The 21,388-nt window shown below is 35.1% G+C and overlaps 1 protein-coding gene across 2 annotated transcripts in view; it reads left to right on the top strand.

Moving 5' to 3' along the window:
* The window catches only part of GPR137C (G protein-coupled receptor 137C), a 59,642-nt gene that overhangs the window by 25,330 nt on the left and 12,924 nt on the right, over positions 1-21,388 (top strand). Inside the window, exons 2-3 of one of the 2 annotated variants that reach the window (XM_040641838.1) lie at positions 11,470-11,513; positions 13,015-13,247. In XM_040641838.1, coding sequence (XP_040497772.1) covers positions 11,470-11,513; positions 13,015-13,247 — 277 coding nt within the window. The remainder of the gene's footprint in view (positions 1-11,469; positions 11,514-13,014; positions 13,248-21,388) is intronic. The other variant, XM_040641837.1, reaches the window with a different exon arrangement.

Consider the following 21,388-nt stretch of genomic DNA (forward strand, 5'->3'; position numbering starts at 1 on the left):
CACTTTCAATCTGCAGGTGTCTGTAGCTCTAAAATGAGTCTCTGATAAGCAACATGTAGATGAGTCTTGTTTTTTATCCATTCTGTCACCCTATGTCTTGATTGGAGCATTTAGTCCATTTATATACAAAGTAATTATTGATAGATATGTATTTATTGCCTTTTTATTTCTTGGTTTTTTTTCCCATGATATGAATGTTATTACATTTGATGAAGTCACTGGGTTCCCTCAGTCTCTTCTTGTTTTGCATAATTCTCTTTTCTCTCTTTTGTTCAACTTTATTACTTTCCAGTACTCTGTCTTCTAAGTCATTAATTCGTTCCTCTGCTTCTTCCACCCTGCTGTTCATTCTGTCAAGCATCTTTCTCAATTTGTTTATTGAGCCTTTTATCTCTGCTATGTTGTTCCTTATCTCTGTATTAAGGGTCTCACTTATATTTCATCTACTCTTTTCTCATACCCAGTGAACATCCTCACGGTCACTGCTTTGAATTCTCTATCAGACATGTTATTTATATCTCTTTCACTTAGTTCCTTGCTATGGCATTGTCGTGTTCTTTAATTTGGGTCAAATTTCTCTGTCTCCTCATTTTGTCTACCTGACAGAAGAAATTTAAAAAAAGGAGGGGGGGTGCCTGGGTGTCTCAGTCATTAACCATCTGCCTTCAGCTCAGGTCATGATCCCAGGGTCCTGGGATGGAACCCCGTGTCAGACTTCCTGCTCAGAAGGGAGTCTGCTTCTCCCTCTCTCTCTATGCTCCTCTCCTCCACTCATGCTCTCTCTCAAATAAATAAATAAAATCTTTAAAAAAAAGAAAGGTATCAGTATCCTAAGAGACAAAAAGGTATTGTATCCCAGAAAGAAGAGGCTACTGTAAAGAAAAAATACTTTGAAGGTTAAAAAAAAAGTTCTTAGGGGCGCCTGGGTGGCACAGCGGTTAAGCGTCTGCCTTTGGCTCAGGGCGTGATCCTGGCGTTATGGGATCGAGCCCCACATCGGGCTCCTCCTCTATGAGCCTGCTTCTTCCTCTCCCACTCCCCCTGCTTGTGTTCCCTCTCTCGCTGGCTGTCTCTATCTCTGTCAAATAAATAAATAAAATCTTTAAAAAAAAAAAAAAGTTCTTAAAAATGAAATATAGGCATTGAGAGAGAATATCTGAAAAAAGTCTGGCTATTCAATTTATAGCTAGAGTAGCTAAAGCCTCATTTTTTAAAAATATGCAAGCAGTAGCAATGATAGGCTTGAAAAGTGTGCATTACTCTTCATGGGAACTTAAGCAGTTGAGATGGAAACTATAGATAACTGTGTCTGTGAAAGCAATCTACATAGATGGATATGTATGCTTATCTTTTTACCATGTAGGAGAGATTATGTTCACCATAATTCATTTTTGCATCAATTCCAAATTTTCCAATAAAGTTTCAGTTTGAAAATTCCAATAAAAATTCCAGTAGGGGCTCCTGGGTAGCGCAGTCGTTAAGCGTCTGCCTTCGGCTCAGGGCATGATCCCGGCGTTCTGGGATCGAGTCCCACATCAGGGTCCTCCGCTGGGAGCCTGCTTCTTCCTCTCCCACTCCCCTGCTGTGTTCCCTCTCTCGCTGGCTATCTCTCTGTCACATAAATAAATAAAATATTTTTTTAAAAAATTCCAGTAAAGTTTTTATTTGAAATTAACAAAAGTGGAAAAATCAACTTGACAAAAAGAAATTCTATAAAAAGCATTCGTTCTATAAGTATTTTAGTACCTACCATCTCTAAGCAACATGGTTCTACAGGCAGTGAAAAACAATAAATAACGTATAGTTCCAGTTTAACGCTTCCTCAAATCTTGGGATACCTGTTTTAATTAAACTTACATTAGATAACATTCACAAATAAAACATATTTGTCATATTCTGATTTTTCTTCCCTTTATTTGAGGAGTTAAATAAGGAGACAAAATATGGAGTTGACATTTTAAGATGAAAAAATCATTTCAGATCACTTATAAATAGGTTGAGGGGCTACTGGTTGGTTCAGTCAGTTAAGTGTCTGCCTTCAGCTCAAGTCATGATCTCAGGGTCCCGGGATCGAGCCCTGCATCAGGGTTCCCTGCTCAGCAGGGAACCTGCTTCTCTCTCTCCCCGTGCCCCTCCCCCCATTCATGCTCTCTCTCTCTCTCTCTCTCAAATAAATAAAATCTTTTAAAAAAAGGTTGAAATTTTTTAATAAAATAAAATAAATATATATAAATATATAATAAATATAATAAAATAAAGTGTGCTCATGATGACAGTATTTTAAATATCCATTAATTTGAAAATTCTAAATCAGTATTTTCTAAATTAGGGGCTACTACTTTATGCAATATAGATGGGTTCTTGATGAAAAACATCTGATATCCATCAATCCATATAATTCTTCATACCTTTGTTTTTTTATTTTATTTAAATTCAATTAATTAACATATAGTGTATTATTAATTTCAGAGGTAGAGTGCAGTGATTCATCAGTTGCATATAACACCCAGTGCTCATTACATCACATGCCCTCTTTAATGCCTATCACCCAGTCATCCCATCCCCCCGCCAACCTCCCCTCCAGCAACCCTCAGTGTGTTTCCTATAGTTAAGATTCTCTTATGGTTTGTTTCCCTCTCTGACTTTGTCTTATTTTATTTTTCCCTCCCTTCCCCTTTGATCCTCTGTTTTGTTTCTTAAATGCTACATATGAGTGAAATCATATGATAACTGTCTTTCTCTGAGTGACTTCTTTTACTTAACGCCCTCTAGTTCCATCCACATTGTTGCAAATGGTAAGATTTCTTTTTTTGATGACTGAGTAATATTCCATTATAATTCTTCATACCTTTGTAATAAAGAACAATATCCTTCTATAAATGGCCCATTTACTCAGTTTTTCTGATATTAAGAAAGACCTGGAAAGATATGGTCCCTCTGGGGGTGCCTGGGTGGCACAGCGGTTAAGCGTCTGCCTTCAGCTCAGGGCGTGATCCTGGCGTTCTGGGATTGAGCCCCACATCAGGCTCCTCTGCTATGAGCCTGCTTCTTCCTCTCCCGCTCCCCCTGCTTGTGTTCCCTCTCTCGCTGGCTGCCTCTATCTCTGTCGAATAAATAAATAAAATCTTTAAAAAAAAAAAAAGATATGGTCCCTCTAACATAAATTGATATCAGTAAGTCATTTAGATGTAAGTTATTTACCATTTTAAACTTCAAAAAAATCTATGTAAAGTACCTGTTTATTATGTTTCGTGAACTTCCCTTCACTGTCTTATCAAATATATAATTGCTTGACATTTTTTATATTACTTACTTTTTTTTTACTCAGGATCATGTCCTGTCAGCTATATTCTATAAACACTTGGAATCTACTAATATCAGATCATTGTTTTCAACCTTAGTTTACACTCAATGTGATTTAAGCACCTGGTTGAATCTATGATGCATTATAACATTTTCTGCAAATCTGGGCTGATACCAGACCTTTAATTCTTTCCTTATTCTGCTCAACTCTGTCTTATGCCCATTATTTATCCCTGTACATGACCTTAATCTTATTACACTTCCCACCCTCTTCCCATTTTGTTCTTCATTTGAAACTTTTTTAAATGTCTTCACTGAAATCTAGCTTTTTCTAGATGACACTTTGTGTATAAGGATAAACCGCCCCCCCATCTCAATTTGTGGGAAGAACAATCAGCCTATTTTATGTTTCCCAATACTACTTACTGATGTTATATCATCATCATCTCTGAAATCCATGCCATATGATTAGGTCATCGTTGGCTATAATAATAACTTCCACTCTCCTAGATGAATCAGCACGTTCTTTCTTCTGGCGAGGTCTGCTATTATATGGATCTTTTTCAAAGCCAATATTGATAACCCATCAATGTGTCTCAATTCAGTGGCTTCTCAGAGCTCTAAAACCCACCCTTTCTATTTGAGCCACCCAATAGCAAAGCCACACCATGGGTCAGCTATTGAAAGTGAAGCAATTCTTTCTAACCAGTGTCTTCTATCTCTTTTCCCTTATACATCTTGAAATCATCCTTTTGTCTGTTTTTCACACTCATCCTAACTTTCAGTCACTTTACCACTTCTGTTCTCCCTACTCCATTAGCTTCCTTGTGATGTTTTTTGCACTTAGAACCTATAGTCAATCTAGTGTTCCCCTTCCTTGACTTTTTGCTGTGCCAATATAGTTCACTCACCCACTTTTTCTTTCTCTACAATAGTTTCACATGTTGCAGTTTTAAATTATTACACGAAAAATGCAGCCTGGTTATTTGAACTTTTGATAACGGCATCTATTTTTTTTTCCTATTAGAGTGTTTCAATTTTAAAATTAGGAAATCTTGCAGACAGTATCCACTGTCAACTACCTGACTTTAACTGGACCTATCTGCTTCTCAATATATTCCTTTATAACTCTTCTGTTCGTGTGTTCCAAATGTTTTTCCATATTATAAGTGCTTAAATCTAACATCCCTTCCCAGGATATGACCTTGCCTCCTACTTTACTAGAAAAAAATAGACTCCATCTGCCCAATTCTCTCATCCATCTTCTCTATACCAAAATGATTGTGTCCATGCCACATCCAAATTTCTGATTTTAACAGAGCTGGTTTATAGATTATTTTACATTTTCTCTGCAGACCTCTTAGTTTTTCTTCAACTATCTTTTCTAACCTCTTGACTCAAAAGTATGTGTTTTCCTTTTAAGGGCTAACCTTCTCCTTCTAGAGCCTTCTTTTAACAACTGAAGTCTCCCTTCCTGTCTCCTTTCTCCATTTATCATTTCATCATCTCTATTTTATTTCTGACCAGCTGATTATTAAATCAGAAACTGTGAAAGGTCTGAGACCTTACCTTACTTGAAAGCTAACAGATTAGCTTGCCATTGTTGTATATACATATACTGACAGAAAACACAAGACCCATGGAGTCAGAGAAAAAGACAATTTATTATTCATGGAAAAAACAACCAAAGTAATGTCTTGTATCAGGTCCTTAGCCCCAGTTCCCATATGGTTGACACAGTGAGGGCCAGATGTTACTTGTGCCTGCAGCAAGATATATTACAGGGGAAGAACCCTGAAATAAGGAAGGGAGATAGTCAGACCTTATCTTTACTCTGGAATGTAAGCAAGGACAGATACAGAGACTTTATCACCCCTGCCCCCATACCCAAATGTCCCCAGGGAGGAAGATGTTCTCTATTTTTATTCTACTAGCCAGGAGACAAATCTTCCCTCTGGAAGGTAGACACTGTCTCTACTTTTCAAGGATATTTTCTGTGCAAAGCTCTTTGCTCAGAAGACCATGCAGAAATGTGCAACATTCATAGAGAAATGTCTTTCAACACAATTTTCCCAGGTTTCTCTTCAAATATATCTGATATCGTCTATACTCACTATCTTTGTTGTTGTACTCTCTATTAATTCCTTGTACTTTTTTTCTATTATTCCACTGAAAACTATCCTCTCCAAGGTATCCATGACATACTGGTAACCCAACCAAATGGTCTTTTCTTAATCATTCTTGACTTTTTGCAGAATTTAACAAAGGATATACTTGCTTCCTATTACCTCTAAACTACTCTGCTGTTTTCTATGACTAATCTGATTCTTAGATCTGTCTCCTTTGCCTATCTCTCTTTTCTTCCCTCTTTTGGGTTTTTCACTCTGACTATTAGATGTCAACATAGCACAGGTTGACTTCCTATTCTATATTGTTCCCTCAAATGTCTTCTAGTTTGAGTTTCAGTTGTCACCTCTGTAAGTGACTGTAATTTCCTTCTTATAATCCAAAACTCACCTATCTTCTCAATATTTCTGCCTATACGTAATAAATTTTAAACCTAAGAATAAATTCCACAACCTGACTTTTTAAAATTTTTGTCAGTGGGGCACTCATTCTATCAATTCTTTATTTTTTCTTAAGAACAAATTTATTCTTATGCACAGCAATCTACATGCATCTCCAAATAATTATTGTGAGTGAAAAAATCCAATTCCTAGAGGTCACATACTGTATAATTTCATTCATATAACATTCTTTTCTTTTTTATCCAGTATAATTGTGTACGGCGTTTCTTGGTTTCAGGTGTACAATATAGTGATTCAACAATTCTGTACATTACTCACTGCTCATCACAATAAGTGTACTCTTAATTCCCTTCATCTATTTCATCCATCCTTCCACTCACCTTCCCTCTGGCAACCACCAATTTGTTCTCTATATTTTCTCTAAGAGTCTTTTGTTTGCTTGTCTCTTTTTTCTTTGTTCATTTGTTTTGTTTCTTAAATTCCATATATTAGTGAAATCAGTCTTTCTCTGATTAACATTTCACTTAGCCTAATACCCTCTAGATCCATCCCTGTTGTTGCAAATGGCAAGATTTCATTGTTTGCTATGTCTGAGTAATGTTCCATTGTATACATGTACCACATCTTCTTTATCCATTCATCTAACAATGGACACTTGGGCTGCTTCCATGTCTTGGCTGTCATAAATAATGCTGCAGTAAACATAGAAGTGCATATAACTTTTCATATTAGTGTTTTTGTATTCTTTGGGTAAATACCCAGTAGTTGAATTACTGGATCATATGGTAATTCTACTTTTAATTTTTTGAGGAACATCCATACTGTTTTCCACAGTGGCCACACCAGTTTGCATTCCTTGCATGAAGGGTTCCTTTTTTTCTACATCCTCACCAAGACTTGTTTCTCGTGTTTTTTATTTTAGGCATTCTGCCAAGCGATATCTCATTGTGGCTTTGATTTGCATTTCCCTGATGATGAGTGATGTTGAGCATCTTTTCATGTGTATGTTGGCCATCTGTATGTATTTGTAGAAATGTCTGTTCATGTCTTCTGTCCATTTTTTAACTAGATTATTTTTTTGTTTTGTTTTTTGATGTTGAGTTGTATAAGTTCTTCATATGTTTTGGATATTAACCCCTTATTGGATATATCATTGGCAAATATCTTCCATTCAGTAGGTTGTCTTTTTGTTTTGTTGATGGTTTCCCTTGTTGTGCAGAAGCTTTTTATTTTGATGTGGTCCCAATAGTTAATTTTTGCTTTTGTTCCCTTGCCTGAGAAGACATACCTAGACAGATGTTGCTATGGCCAGTATCAGAAAAATTATTGCTTGTGCTCTCTTCTAGTATTTTTATGTTTTCCGTTCTCACATTTAGGTCTTTAGATTCATAACCTAAGAATGTGGTTGAGTAGACTCACTCAAGTTCAACAGTATTTTTTTTTTAAAGATTTTATTTATTTATTCGACAGAGATAGAGACAGCCAGTGAGAGAGGGAACACAAGCACGGGGAGTGGGAGAGGAAGAAGCAGGCTCATAGTGGAAGAGCCTGATGTGGGGCTCGATCCTGGATTGCCGGGATCATGCCCTGAGCTGAAGGCAGACGCTTAACCGCTGTGCCACCCAGGCGCCCCATGTTCAACAGTATTTTAACTAGAGTTCTTCACACCATTCTAATCCATTTTCTACATACAATTCATCTAAGAAATTACTCAAACATAAAATCATATTACAGAGTTTGTGGGCGTTAAAGACTAATTCTTTAGCATTTTTATACAAGGTCTCCACAATTGGGTGACTGCTTACCCCTCCAATTTCACTTGTGCTGTATTACACCAAAATACTTGCTTTGACCTTAATTCACTGGTCATTTATTCCAACATGTTCAGAAACCTTGCTATGAACCAAGTATTATGCTCGGCACTGGGGCTATAAATATGAGTAAGTTATAGTGTCTCTTAAGAGGTAAATAAAAATGTAGATAAATGCCATAAAATGTGATTAGTAAAGCAAGGATACAGAGCGGTGTTTCACTTCCTAAGTCACTTAAGGTGACAATATAAAATATAACACTCAAGTAAAGTCTTGAAGGATGAGTTGGAATTTGTTATACGACACAGAAAGCTTATTTCAGGGTAAGTAAAAACACATAAGAAGGCACAGAGATGTGAAACGGAATCCCTTATTTGAAGAGTTGTAAATAATCCAAAATGACCAGACCATAAGATTGAAGTTGGGATAAAAGTATGCAATGATGGGAAGGTGGGGAAAGATGATGGAAGACCTGTTATGTCAAAAGGAGTGTGGGCTTTGTCCTGGAATTATATGATCGGATTTACTTTTTAAAATGAAAACACCCCATAATAATAATAATTTATTCAGGCAATAGATGCCAAAACTAGTGGATGAAAATTTGAAAAACAAGATATTTACACTGTAAATATCTCTCCACATGTATTCATTACAATGAGAAAAACGGTAACTTAGTGGAGAAATTGGATAGACACCACACCTTAACCAATTGCTCAAGGTGGAGCATGGCGTTAATGGGATAAATCAGCATCATGGGCCTCCTGATGTAATTCATTGAGAAGAACACAGCACCATTACTTCTGTGGTATTCCTACCAAAATGGAGATCCTGAATCTAATTATGAAGAAACAGATAAACCCAAACAGAAGCATTCTACAAAATCACTGAAAAGACAAAAGGAAAAATTGAAAATTAAAGGAGTTTAAATACACAGATTAATGCATAATCTAGGTATTTATCCCCATGAATGGGGATACTATTGGAACAAAAGGCAAAATCTGAATAAGGTCTGAAGGTTAGGTAATAGTATTGTATTGACATTCGATTTTATAATTTTCATAATTATATTGTGGTTACATAAGAGAATTTTATTTCTTAAGGAAGCATACATTGGAGTACACATTTAGTGCTAAAGGAGCATCACATACACAGGCTACTGTCAAATGATATTTTAAAATCATATTAAAACATGTTCATATATAGAACATATTGTTTATAGCAGCATTATTCACAATACCCAAAATGTGGAAGCTACTCAAGTGTCCATTGATGGATGAATGGACAGACAAATCGTGGTATATACATACAATGGAATCTTATTCAGCTTTAATAAAGGGGATGGAAAATGTGACATGAGTTACAACATGAATGAACCTTAAAGACATTATGCTAATTGCTATAAGCCAATCACAAAAGAACAAATACTGTATGATTCCCCTTAGATGAGGTTACTAGAGCAGTCAAATTCACAGACAGAAAGTATAATGGTGGTTGCCAGGTGCTGGAGGAGGGAGCAATCAGGTGTCATTGTTTAATGAATACAGAGTTTTAGTTTGGGAGGGTGAAAAAGTTCTGGAGATGGATAATGGTGATGATTTGCACAACAATGTGAATGTACTTAATGCAATTGAACTATACACTTAAAAATGGTTAAATGGGGGGCGCCTGGGTGGCTCAGTCAGTTAAGCTCCTGGCTCTTGGTTTCAGCTCAGGTTGTGATATCAAGGTCATGAGATGGAGCCCAGTGTTGGACTCCAAGCTCAGCGCAGAGTCTGCTTAAATTTCTCTCTCCCTCTCCCTCTGCCCCTCCCCCCACTCTCTCTTTCTCTTTCTCTCTCTCTCTGTAAAATAAATGTGTAAGTCTCTTTAAAAAATGGTTGAGAGGAGCCTTGGTGGCTCAGTTGGTTAAGCATCTGCCTTTGGCTCAGGTCATGATCTCAGGGCTCTGGGATGTGCTGTGTTGGGCCTCCTGCTCAGCAGGGAGTCTGCGTCTCCCTCTTCCTCTGCCCCCCTATGCCCATGCTCTCTCTCTCAAATGAATAAATTTTTAAAAATCTTTAAAAAATGGTTAAATGGTGAGTTTTGTGTTTTATATATATACATATCTTAGTACAACTTATAAAAATAAAAATAAAATTTTATGTAGACAGATGAAAATAAAGGAAAAGTTGTAAAGTGAACACTTATCTTCAAAAGATATAGACGGAATAAAGAATGGAAGCAGAGAGACCGACTGAAAAGGTGTTGTAATATGTACCTTAGCAGTGGAGACAGAGAAAATGGATATATCTGAGAATGATTAGGAAGCTAATAGGATAATATTTCAGACTCCTGTATCACATCTAGCTTCTGGTTAACCAAAATACATGGATGTGAGTGCATGCACAGGCTGCTTGCTATCTTTGCCTGACCATTTACCTAACACTCATTTGCCCTTCATAACTTGGTTCTGGCTCAAATGTGAGTTCTTTTGAGAAGTCCTCACTGACTCTACACAGTCTTTCCCCTTTCTCCTTACCTCACTTGGACTGAGTCTTTCTCCCTTCGTAGATGTTATGATAGTATCTTTTTCATTGATATCACAATGTGTCAAAATATATGGTTTATCTATTTCTTCAAGAAACTGAGCTCCTTGAGAGCAGAAACAGTTACTATATTTATGAATACACAGCACCTTTTATAATGTGTGCTCAATAAGTGCTTGAATGGAATTAGTAAGTTATTGGGTACTTACACTTTTTTTCTTTATTCTGTTTTATATTTGCCTCTTTCCATGTCCCCAGAGTTCATACCCTATTTCAATAGTCCTATAACCATAGTTCCTCTGTACTATCCTGTGCATTGATGCCAGATTAATGAAATTTCATATTTTGGAGTGTCTACATAAAAAAACTTGAGTATCTTCCCATCATCTAAACAAATAAAGTCCAAATTCACCAGTAAGAAATTAGGAACTTCCACACTATGCTCTCAGAATTTACCATGTTTATTTCAAATTCTATTTACCTACGTACTTAATTTTATTCAACAAGGATAGGTTCTCAAATACTATCCTTTGCAAGGCTTTGTGAAGGAAGGACGTTTACTAAATATGATATATGCTTATTATCTTTGTGTTCATTTTTTGGTTCCTTGTTTCCTTTTACTACTTCATTGCATCTTAAGGGAAAATAATCTGGAGAACATTCAGCCATATTCATATTTAAGTAAGTAGTTCCATTTTAAGACAAAATATAAGTGGGATGCCTGGGTAGCTCAGTCAGTTAAGCCTCTGCCTTCAGCTCAGATCATGATCCCAGGGTCTGGGGATCGATTCCTGCCTCTGGCTCTTTGCTCAGCGGGGAGCCTTCTTCTCCCTCTGCCTGCTCTGCCTGCAGCTCTCCCTGCTTGTGCTCTCTCTCTCTCTCTGATAAATAAATAAATAAATAAATAAATAAATAAATAAATAAATAATCAAATCTTTAAAAAAAGACAAAATGTAAATAATATATTGAAGTTTAGAATAGGTGGCAAGCTATCTAGCACAATGTCTGGCTCATAATAAAATTCAATAAATGTTTAAACTGGATTAATTCTGTCTAAAATTTTAAAGATAGAAATTTAAATTTAAGACTATAACAAAGAAAATTGTTATTGATTTAAGCCTTTGGAAACCTGCTTATTTTTGCCTCATGGTAGTTCATATGTTAACACTTGAATTTACTTATGTTATTTGTAATGTATTATTATTTGTAGTTATATCACTTTGAAACACAAAGTCAAAACAAGTTTAAGAATACTATATTACACGTGTTTTTTCAAAACCTTTTTCTATACTCTCTTTATAGGTTATATGTAAAGTCAGATGTGCCACTGAACTTGACAAACACAAGTAAGTTTCATGAGTAGCAAGATCTAATTTTTTTCACAATAGACTTCTCAAGGTAGAAGGGCATGGTAGGTGAAGGTACTGTAGCAGTTTTATAGGAAGTCCGGTAGTTAGATTAGCACATGGGAAATGAATGAGTAACCTACAGTTCTCCCCCTTTGCCATATTGCTGCCTAACACCTGTTTTTTTGCTGCTCTGCTACTGTCCTGCTTTAGATGTCAGATATAGTTTCATAGGGCCCACACATACTAAAGTTGGATTTTACTGTTTGGGGCAAGCATGTATAGTACAGTTCCATGAAATAAGGAATGTTTCAGTACTGACTAACATCAAAAATGGGAGTGGTAAGCTGGGGAGTCAGGAGATTTGGGTTTCAGACCAATTCTCCCACTAACTTGTTGACTATGCAACTCATTTAACCTCTCTATACTTTGGCTTCCCCTGGGTATATGGGTAACTTCAAGGTCCATTTTGGGTTTCAAGTTATATATTATTATTTTTATTATGTAATTTGAGAGAATATTAAGATCTGAACTTCTCAAACTGAAATCTTTGTACTTTGAATGTACACTTAACAAAGATTGCTTGTTACAGATTACACATTACCTTCAATTAACCTCTTGTAAACTATTTCCAAAGGCGGACAGCATTTTATGATTCCCACTCTTGAAAGTGACCCAAAATAGAAGATATTAAGATGCCAAATAGATTTCTGGTTCATATTAATTTAGGTTATAAACATATTTGAATTGGTAATAGATGGCTGTTATAGCTACTTGATACAAATATCCACACCTTACATGAAGAGCTTTTATGCAGTGATCTCATTTTTCTTGGGGGGAATATAGTCGGGGTATTTCATTTTCAGAGTTGCTGTGTATGCATAGTAAATATGCAAGTTTGTAAGAAGCTGAGGTATCGATGAGGTTCTTGAAACTACATATACTGTCCCTATGTTCTTCTTTGGTCATGTTTGAAAGTAATGTTTGCTATGGATAGTCAGAAGTTCATAAAAATTGAACATTATTTAAAACACATTTCCCTTAACCTCTTGAAATTAATATTAGTGATCAATTTAAATTTAGATAGAGTATATTAATTTTCCAAGCAAATTATAAAAGCTTGGTAATTCTTAGAATGGAAAGGTCAATGAAAATATGTTTAATAGTTATAAAAATGAAAAGTGCTGGATTACCTTAATTAGTGTTAAAATAATATTATATTATTCTTCCTGGTAGAGGCAACTGAGTTCAAGTCCACATGCAATTATTTTTAAATTAATGTTTTAAAACCTAATGCCATTTTAAAATTGTTTAGATACTAATTTCATAAGAGCAAAGATATCCCAAGTAACTCTGAGTGATTATTGAATTTGTATTTAATGAAATTATAGAATTTCAAGCTGAATGTATTACTGTGCCTGAAGTAGCACACTAATTCAGAATTAAGTCTAATCTCTCATTAGTATATAAACATCTAATAAATTTATTTTTTTTCTTTCAGAATTCTGTTGCATTTGGGCTTTATATTGGCAAGCCTTCTTTTTTTAGTGGTGAACTTGACTTGTGCAATGCTAGTCCACGGAGATGTCCCAGAAAATCAGTTGAAATGGACTGTGTTTGTTCGAGCATTAATTAATGATAGCCTGTTTATTCTTTGTGCCATCTCTCTAGTTAGTTACATATGCAAAATTACAAAAATGTCATCAGCAAACGTCTACCTCGAATCAAAGGTAAGTATATTTCTTAAATTTACAATCCTCATCCTATGGAGCATATTTTAATGGAAAGCTTATGTTTTTTTAAAAAGTGTTCTGAATGTAAGGTACATTTTTGAGCTCGAAAGAATGGTCACAAGATATTAAAAAGCATTCAGAACTTGGCCCTTACTAAATAATAGTTTTTTTAGAAGTTTATATTGAGCATATTGTATTTTCTGTGACTTATATCCTCTGCATAGGAGGGTAAATGAAATAAACCAGAATGTACGTGAATGTATCACAAATGGTCTAATATATGAAGCCACATTAACAATTTAAGATTTTGTCAGTAACAGTGGCAGGATTGCCATTAAACAAATTTACCAGATTATGTCTACACATATTTAGGTTAGCAGTGTTAAGATGTCATACTTCTAAAAAGGTGTTTATTTGTATAAAGATTTAGGAAATGTTACTTCATGCCATAATATGAAGACCCTATGATTTTAAAACAGCTTTTCATGTAATTAAATTTATAAATGCCTTGCTTCAGCCTTTCCTTATACTTTGTTTGGATCAGCAAACAGAGGCCAATGCTAACTGATTAACAAAGAACCATAGAAGTTTCTACTGTTGAAGGACAATGCGGTTGAGCAGTGAATCAGTCCTCACAGTGTGTATGTGTCACTGGGTGTGTGGGCATAGATGTGTGCATTTGGGGGTGTGATTTATATATACACACGAGCTTGCCCTAATTTGGCATCATTATCTATTCACTGAAGATAAGGAAGATACTGTCTTAAACAGTTCTCTGAAATATAGTTAGACTTCTATATTGTTGTCCTCTTTCATGTAATCCTAGTAAAAGTAAGGTGCTTTAATTAAATGTATGGTAATCAACTTGTCCTTTAAATTTAGGTAGATACTTTAATTTTAGTTTTTAAACATCTATCAGTAGAATGCAGGATAAATAGAAATAAAAATATATATACAGAGAGAAAGAGAGAGGCTTTCAAACCTATTCATCTTACCTGAAAAATTATTGTATCCAATTTATATTCTAAAAAGTCCCAAATTGTAAATGTTATTGCTAATTCTGGCTTCAGTTTAGTGTTAAGAGTGATGGTTTCACTGCTACAGTATATAATCTTTTGCTGTAGCACCAGCATCTCCACTTAATGTAATAACATCACCATAACATTCATGCCTTGTGCTTATCTAGTGATAACGCATAAATAGATGTGGTTGAATTTAAAAGGCTCCTTTTCTGGGTATCTAACAACTTTTAAAGTTTGGATTTACTTGCTTTGAAATAGATATTTCTCTGAATATAGTAAAGTTGCCAAACTGAGAGGAAAACCTCATCTGATAACTCCTCCAGAATTATTTCAAATACCTTCCCCTAACTATCATACGAAAGGTATTCACTTTTTTATTATTATTATTTTAGAAGTCTTACATTTAAAAGGTGCATGGGTACAGAATTCTCTAGGAACATTACAGAGAGACACGTTTAAATACGTGCCTTTAAAGGTGAACATAATATGAGATACTAGATTATTTGTATTACATTGTATTGTTATGTAGTTCTTTGTCTCCTAACTAGGTTATAAACATTTATTCAAAGAGTACATCATCTTGCTTTCATGTTCTCCTTGTAAAATCACTAGGCCCATTTTTATTTTTTTACTTCTGTACAGGAATAGCCATTTCTTTTAGTCAGTGGACAAATCCAGGCTGAACATCTACCTCTGACACTTTCAAACTGACTCTGCTTCCTATTGTCCCTAGAGCTTTTCCTTAAAGTTCAGACTTTGGTCTTCTGTTTTCCTTCTTATTCTTCTTTCCTTCTTCTACATATTCAGTGATAATGACATCTTCCATGATTTGTCTCAACTCAGTCATACCTACCTTATTTCTAAGTGGCACACAACATTCTTCCCTGTCTCTATATCCTTAGGCTGTTTCATTTTCCAGGAACATCTCTCCCCCACCCAGGGCTCTATACCTGTGTGTCCTTATCCTACTAAACTCTGAAGGCATAACTCTAGTATTTCCCCTTTATGTGAACTTAATTGGATTCCTTCTCCTTCACTTCAAAAATAAAATTTAGAAACAACTATCTGAATTCTCTTTAAAAAATTTTTTTTATTTGGTTAGCAACTAGGACAGTGCTGTGTGTTGGTTCTCTTTTTCAAAGTAGCAATTCTTAACTGAGTTTTTAATTAGTTATTGTCAATTTGAATAGTTTATTTCTGCTCTTTCATTTTTTAATTTTCTTGCATATTTAAGTTTTTTACTTTGTCTTGTCTATGTTCTTACATACATATGTGGTTTATTATTTTGTAAATAGCATATTTAGAGTGATATGTTTTCTCAAGTACTGCTTTGGCAGCTTTCCATAATCTTGCTATATTGTACCAACATTCTTATTTAACAAAAACAAAGGAAATTTTCTGTTTCAATTTCAGCCACATCTCCAACATTACATACTTATATATCAATGTGAATTAGATATTATCTTTATATATAGGTCTTCCTTCAACTTATTTTGGTGGAAAGTCTAAAATTCAGAATTTATTTAATTTTTATCAGAGTTATAACATAACTTTTAACATTAAAATGCATACTGATGGGGCTCCTGGGTGGCACAGTTGGTTTAGCGTCCAACTCTTGGTTTTGGCTCAGATCGTGATCTTAGGGTCATGAGATCGAGCCCCACATTGAGCTTCAGGCCCCAGCCTCCGAGCTCTGTGCTCCAAGCTCGGGTCTTGGAGCTCAGGGCTCTGGGCTCAGGGTGGAGTCTGCTTAAGACTCTCTCCCTCTCCTTCTGCCCTTCCCCCCAGCTTGCGCTCGCACTCACTCTTTTCTCTCAAATAAATAAATCTTTTTAAAAAAATAAATGCATACTGATAAAATTATTTTTATTCTAATATTCCTTTCTATTTCAGAAAAAAGTAAGAATATTTATAAGAACATAAAACATATAATATTTTTAGTGGACAAAATAATTTATCAGATAATAAGGTTTAACCAATGTAGATGCTTAGTCCCTGTAATGATAGGTTGGGATTATCTGTATAAAAGACCACTCAAAGGCACAGTGGGAATAAAAGTTAGGCTTTTGGGTTTATTTCTCTGGTTAGGGACATGCACAATTTTATATCTATATAAGAATGTAACAGGAATCATTGTCCGATACTTAGTATCAGATCAGCTTGTCTCCCAGCCCAGTCAGCCATTTGCAAATAATGCATTCTCTCTCTCTCCTGAATTCCCAGGTTTTAATTACTATGTAAACCTTTCTGTCCAATGTTCACTCAACCCTTTATCCATATTAATTTAATATATTAGAATGGGAAATAGCATCAGCATCTTGCAGAGACACAGTAACATTCAATTTGACTGATATTTCTGCATGTAGACCAGCTGATCCTATAAAACCGAGGCAGTGGTTTATGGTAATTTAAGCCATAATTTAAGAAATACGCTAAAATACTATGAGTGTCTCTCTTCCACCACCCTGAAATATGATTTAACCAGAATTTAGGGAAGATGCTGGTAGAGAAATAGAGGCTGCACCATCCTCTGTAATGATATGATTACAACTTTCCTGATATTTTGCTATAATTTCTCTCCTGAATAATGAGGATTTACTCTACCTATCTTAAGTTGTGGCACCTCTTTACTTTGCTGCCTTCATTACTCCAGTTCTTATACCTCAAGTCTTACTTCTTTTTTTTTTAAAGATTTTATTTATTTATTTGACAGAGATAGAGACAGCCAGCAAGAGAGGGAACACAAGCAGGGGGAGTGGGAGAAGAAGAAGCAGGCTCATAGTGGAGGAGCCTGATGTGGGGCTCGATCCCATAACGCCGGGATCACGCCCTGAGCCGAAGGCAGACGCTTAACCGCTGTGCCACCCAGGCGCCCCTCAAGTCTTACTTCTTATTCTGTTGCTGAGTAGACCCACCACACACTTGTCCCATTTTAAAAAATCCATAGGAGCCAGAAATCTAATTTCATTGTCTTTGCAGCATGAAAACTATTTTTGAAACTGTTTAGATCTTATAATTATCAAAATTCAGTTGACCCTTGAACAACAGAGGGATTAGGGACACTGACCTACTATACAGTTTAAAACCCACATATGACAGAGTGCCTGGGTGGCTCAGTTGGTTAAGTAGCTGACTCTTGATTTTGGCTCAGGTCATGATCTCAGGGTCCTGGAATTGAGCCCCATGTCAGGCCTCTGTGCTCAGTGGGGAGTCTGCTTAAGATTCTCTCTCTCACTCTCCCTCTGCCCCTTCCCCCACTCATACTCTCTCTCTTTCTCATTAATAAATAAACCTTTTTTAAAAATTAAAATAAAATCCACATATAACTTTTGACTCCCCAAAAACTTCTTCTAATGTCTTTGTTTCTTTTTAAGCATAGGTGACACATTGACTCCCCCAAAATTTAACTACTAATAGCCTACTGCTGACTGGAAGACTTACCAATAATATAACAGTCAGTTACCACATACTTTGTTTGTATATTATATGTATTATATACTGTTTTCTTATAATAAAGTAAATGAGAGGAAAGAAAATGTTATTAAGAAGATCATAAGTAAGGGGTGCCTGGGTGGCTCAGTTGGTTAAGTGTCTGCCTTCAGCTCAGGTCATGATCCTGGGGTCCTGGGATTGAGCCTGGAGTCAGGCTCCCTGCTCAGCAGGAAGTCTGTTTCTCCCTCTTCCTCTGACTCTCCCCCCTGCTCATACTCTCGCTCGTGCTCTCTCTTTCTCTCTCTCAAATGAATAAATAAAAAATCTTTTTAAAAAATAAGGAAGAGAAAATACATTTACAATACTGAGAATTAAAACAAAAAATCTGTGCATATTTGGACCCATGCAGTTCTACTGTTGTTCAAGGATCAATTGTATATTTTTTAATTTACTAATTGCTATTACTTTGTTTTCTTATTGTTGATGCTTAGTTTGGCATTTTTGCTATTTGTTTTCTTATTGTTGTGTAGTTTGGCATTTTAATTTCAAAATGGAAATAGCATTTTGAGATTGTTTCAAAAAATATATGTAGGATTCTGCTTCTGATAATGGCTGAGTAGCTTCTATTGGACAAACCTTCCACAGATAGCAATGATAAATTCTGGACAAAATATAAAAAGCACTGAAGGCACTGGAGAGCAACCACTTAGAAGAAGGAAATGACACTGAGTGAGTTTCCTGTTTTTTACAGCTTCTAGCCTGAGGAAAGTTCTCATCCATGGGGCAGCCAAAACTTGAAGAGAAAACTTCTGTTTTACTTCCTTGAAGAATCAGAAGATAAAATTCAAGTAACTACCACAGATGGAAAATGACTGGGAAATATCAGGAAGAAGACACCCAGATAGAGGAAAGCCACAAGTTCTGATGACAAATTCTGCCAAATTTTTATCTGATACCTGAACTACATACGAGCAGGACAGAATTCAAGTAGCACAGTTAATGATATTTCAGCTGCTATCCGTGCTTAGGAGATGGCTTGGGATTTGAGTCTAGCCAAGTTAATTTTTGCTTTAGAAAAAAAAAAAGGAAAAGAAAAAAAATCAATACTTTTCAGAAGAAATAACAGAATCCAGACTCTCTAAAGCACGTCACTCATAAGGTCCAGAACACAATCCAAGGTTACTGGATATATGAAGAAACAGGAAAAAATACAACTCATACTCAAAAAGCAGAAAGCAATCATTGGAAGCAATTCCCCCTTCCAGATGACTTAGATGTTAGCTATATCAGACAAAGATTTTATAATATGCTCAAGTATGCTTAAGGAAAATATACTTTGATAAATAAATAGGAAATCTTGGGAGAAATAGAAACTATAAAAGGAAATTCTAGAATTAAAAAGTACAATATTTAAAATTAAAAAGTCACCAGTTGGGCTTAACAGCAGATAGGAGATGAAAGAAGAAAAAGTCAATGAACTTAAATCAACAGAAAGTATCCAGTTTGAAGAACAGAGGAGGGTGAGGGGAAAGATGATAAAAAAATGAACAGAATCTTAGGACCTAAGTATGTATAAGTGGAATCCCCAAAGGAAAAGAGAGAAAAAATGAGGTTGGAAAAAATATTTGAAGAAGTAATGATTGAAATTTTTTGATTTTGATGAAAGACATAAATTTACAGTTTCATGAAGTTCAGCAACCCCAATCAAGATAAATATAAAGAAAGTCTCACCTAGGTTCGTTATAATCAAAGTACTTAAAACCAAAAATAAAAAGGAAATCTTGAAAGCAGAGAAAAATGACACATATATAAGGGAACATTGATTCAAATGATCAATCACTTCTCATCAGAAATACAGGAGACCAGAAGACATGGAAACATCTTTAACATGCTGAAGGAAAACTGTAGTCAACTCTGAAATCCATATCCAATCAAAATACAAAGAACATAAAGAATGATGAAAAAATAAAAACACCTTCCCGTAGAACTAAGAGGGTTAGTTACCAGCAGACCTGCATTGCTAGAAATGTGAAGAAAATTCTACAGACTGAAGGGAAATAAAGTCAGTTTGAATTTCATCTCTTCAGGATGGAATGAAGAAGACAAATAGTAAATATGTAGGTAAATATAATTTCTTAAATTCTAAAAAAGAAATATGACTGTGCAAAGCAAAACTTATAATGTAAGGCTTACATATGTGCATATATAATTCTCTATATATACTATATATAACAACCATAGCAATTATAGCATAAAAGACGGGATAAATGCATCCATATGGTTACAAAGTTCTTACATTTTATGTCAAGTGGTATGATATGACTATTACTTAGACCATGAAAAGTTAAGGATATATATTATAATTTCTAGAGTAGGGTTCTCAAACTTTTTAGTCTCAAGACTCCATTACAACCCTGAAAATTATTGAGAACCCCAAAGAGCTATTGTTTATATAGATTCTATCTTTTATTAGAAATAAAAATTGAGAAATTCTAAAAATATTCATTTGTTAATTCACTTAAAATAACAATAATAAATCCATTGTGTTAACATGTTTTTATGACAAAACATGTTATTTTGTTTATTTTTATAAACAAAAATAGATTAGAAGATCAACATTGTTTCACCTTTTGCAGATCTCTTTAATTCCTAATTTAATGGAAGACAGCTGGATTTTCCTGTTTGCTTCTGCATTCAATCTGTTGTGATCTGTCATTTAGGTTGAAGTATATGAAGAAAATCCTCACACATATATGTAGTTGGAAAATGGAGGAGAATTTTAATAACCTATTAAAAAAATTGTGGATATTCTTCTCTATACTACACCAAAAATTTGAAGTGGAGATTTCTTGAAGATAGTTGCCATGTGGAATCTAAAACCATATTAGTGAACTTTCTGTACGACCATTGATCTGTCTTGCACTTTGAATGATTGTGTAACATCATGCATTGATCATTGAAAGAGAGTTGGTCCCAGATCTTCAAAATGATGATACATTTCACTGGACAGTATTGAAAATCACGTTTGTTAATATCACCTCCAATCTCATCAGAAAGGTGTTTAAGTTTTCAGAAGCTGCCATGCCAGTCTTACCAGGGACATAAGTGCTTACAATTTTTCAAAAATCCTAATTTTAATTTGAAAATTTATGTTTCACCTTTGACAATAGTGTCAGGTATTTTTCTTGAAGTGAAAGGCTTATTTCATTTATTTTCAAAAGAACATATGCCCGATAACCAAGTCTGAATAACCACTGTTTGTCTTCCATAGTTGCTTGTTAAGTAAAAAATGGTGTTCTGTGAAAAAAGCGGCTACTTCAGCTCGCAAGTCAAAAACCACATAAGTGCTTTCACCACCATACTTCAGCATGCAGTAGAATTGCTCTAAGTGTCTCATCTCATCACACAGACTATTAAATAGACACATACTCTAGGGTTGGTAACTAGTAAATATTTTCACTGTTTCATCAAGGATATCATTAAGTGAAACTGACTTTCTTTTTTCATTGGGAATGCATAGCAGTAAAGAATACGATACAGTTTGGTGCCACTGCTTTGATTTGTACTAAGGCCCAGACGTTTTAGTTACCATTGCTTTAGTACCATCAGTGAACATGTCAACATAGTTGACCCACAATAAACAATCAGAAGAGTTTTTTTTTTTTTTTTTTTTTTTTTTTTTTTTTAT

This window comes from Ursus maritimus, unplaced genomic scaffold, assembly GCF_017311325.1.
Source record: "Ursus maritimus isolate PB19 unplaced genomic scaffold, ASM1731132v1 scaffold_25, whole genome shotgun sequence".
Classification (NCBI taxonomy): Eukaryota; Metazoa; Chordata; class Mammalia; order Carnivora; family Ursidae; genus Ursus; species Ursus maritimus.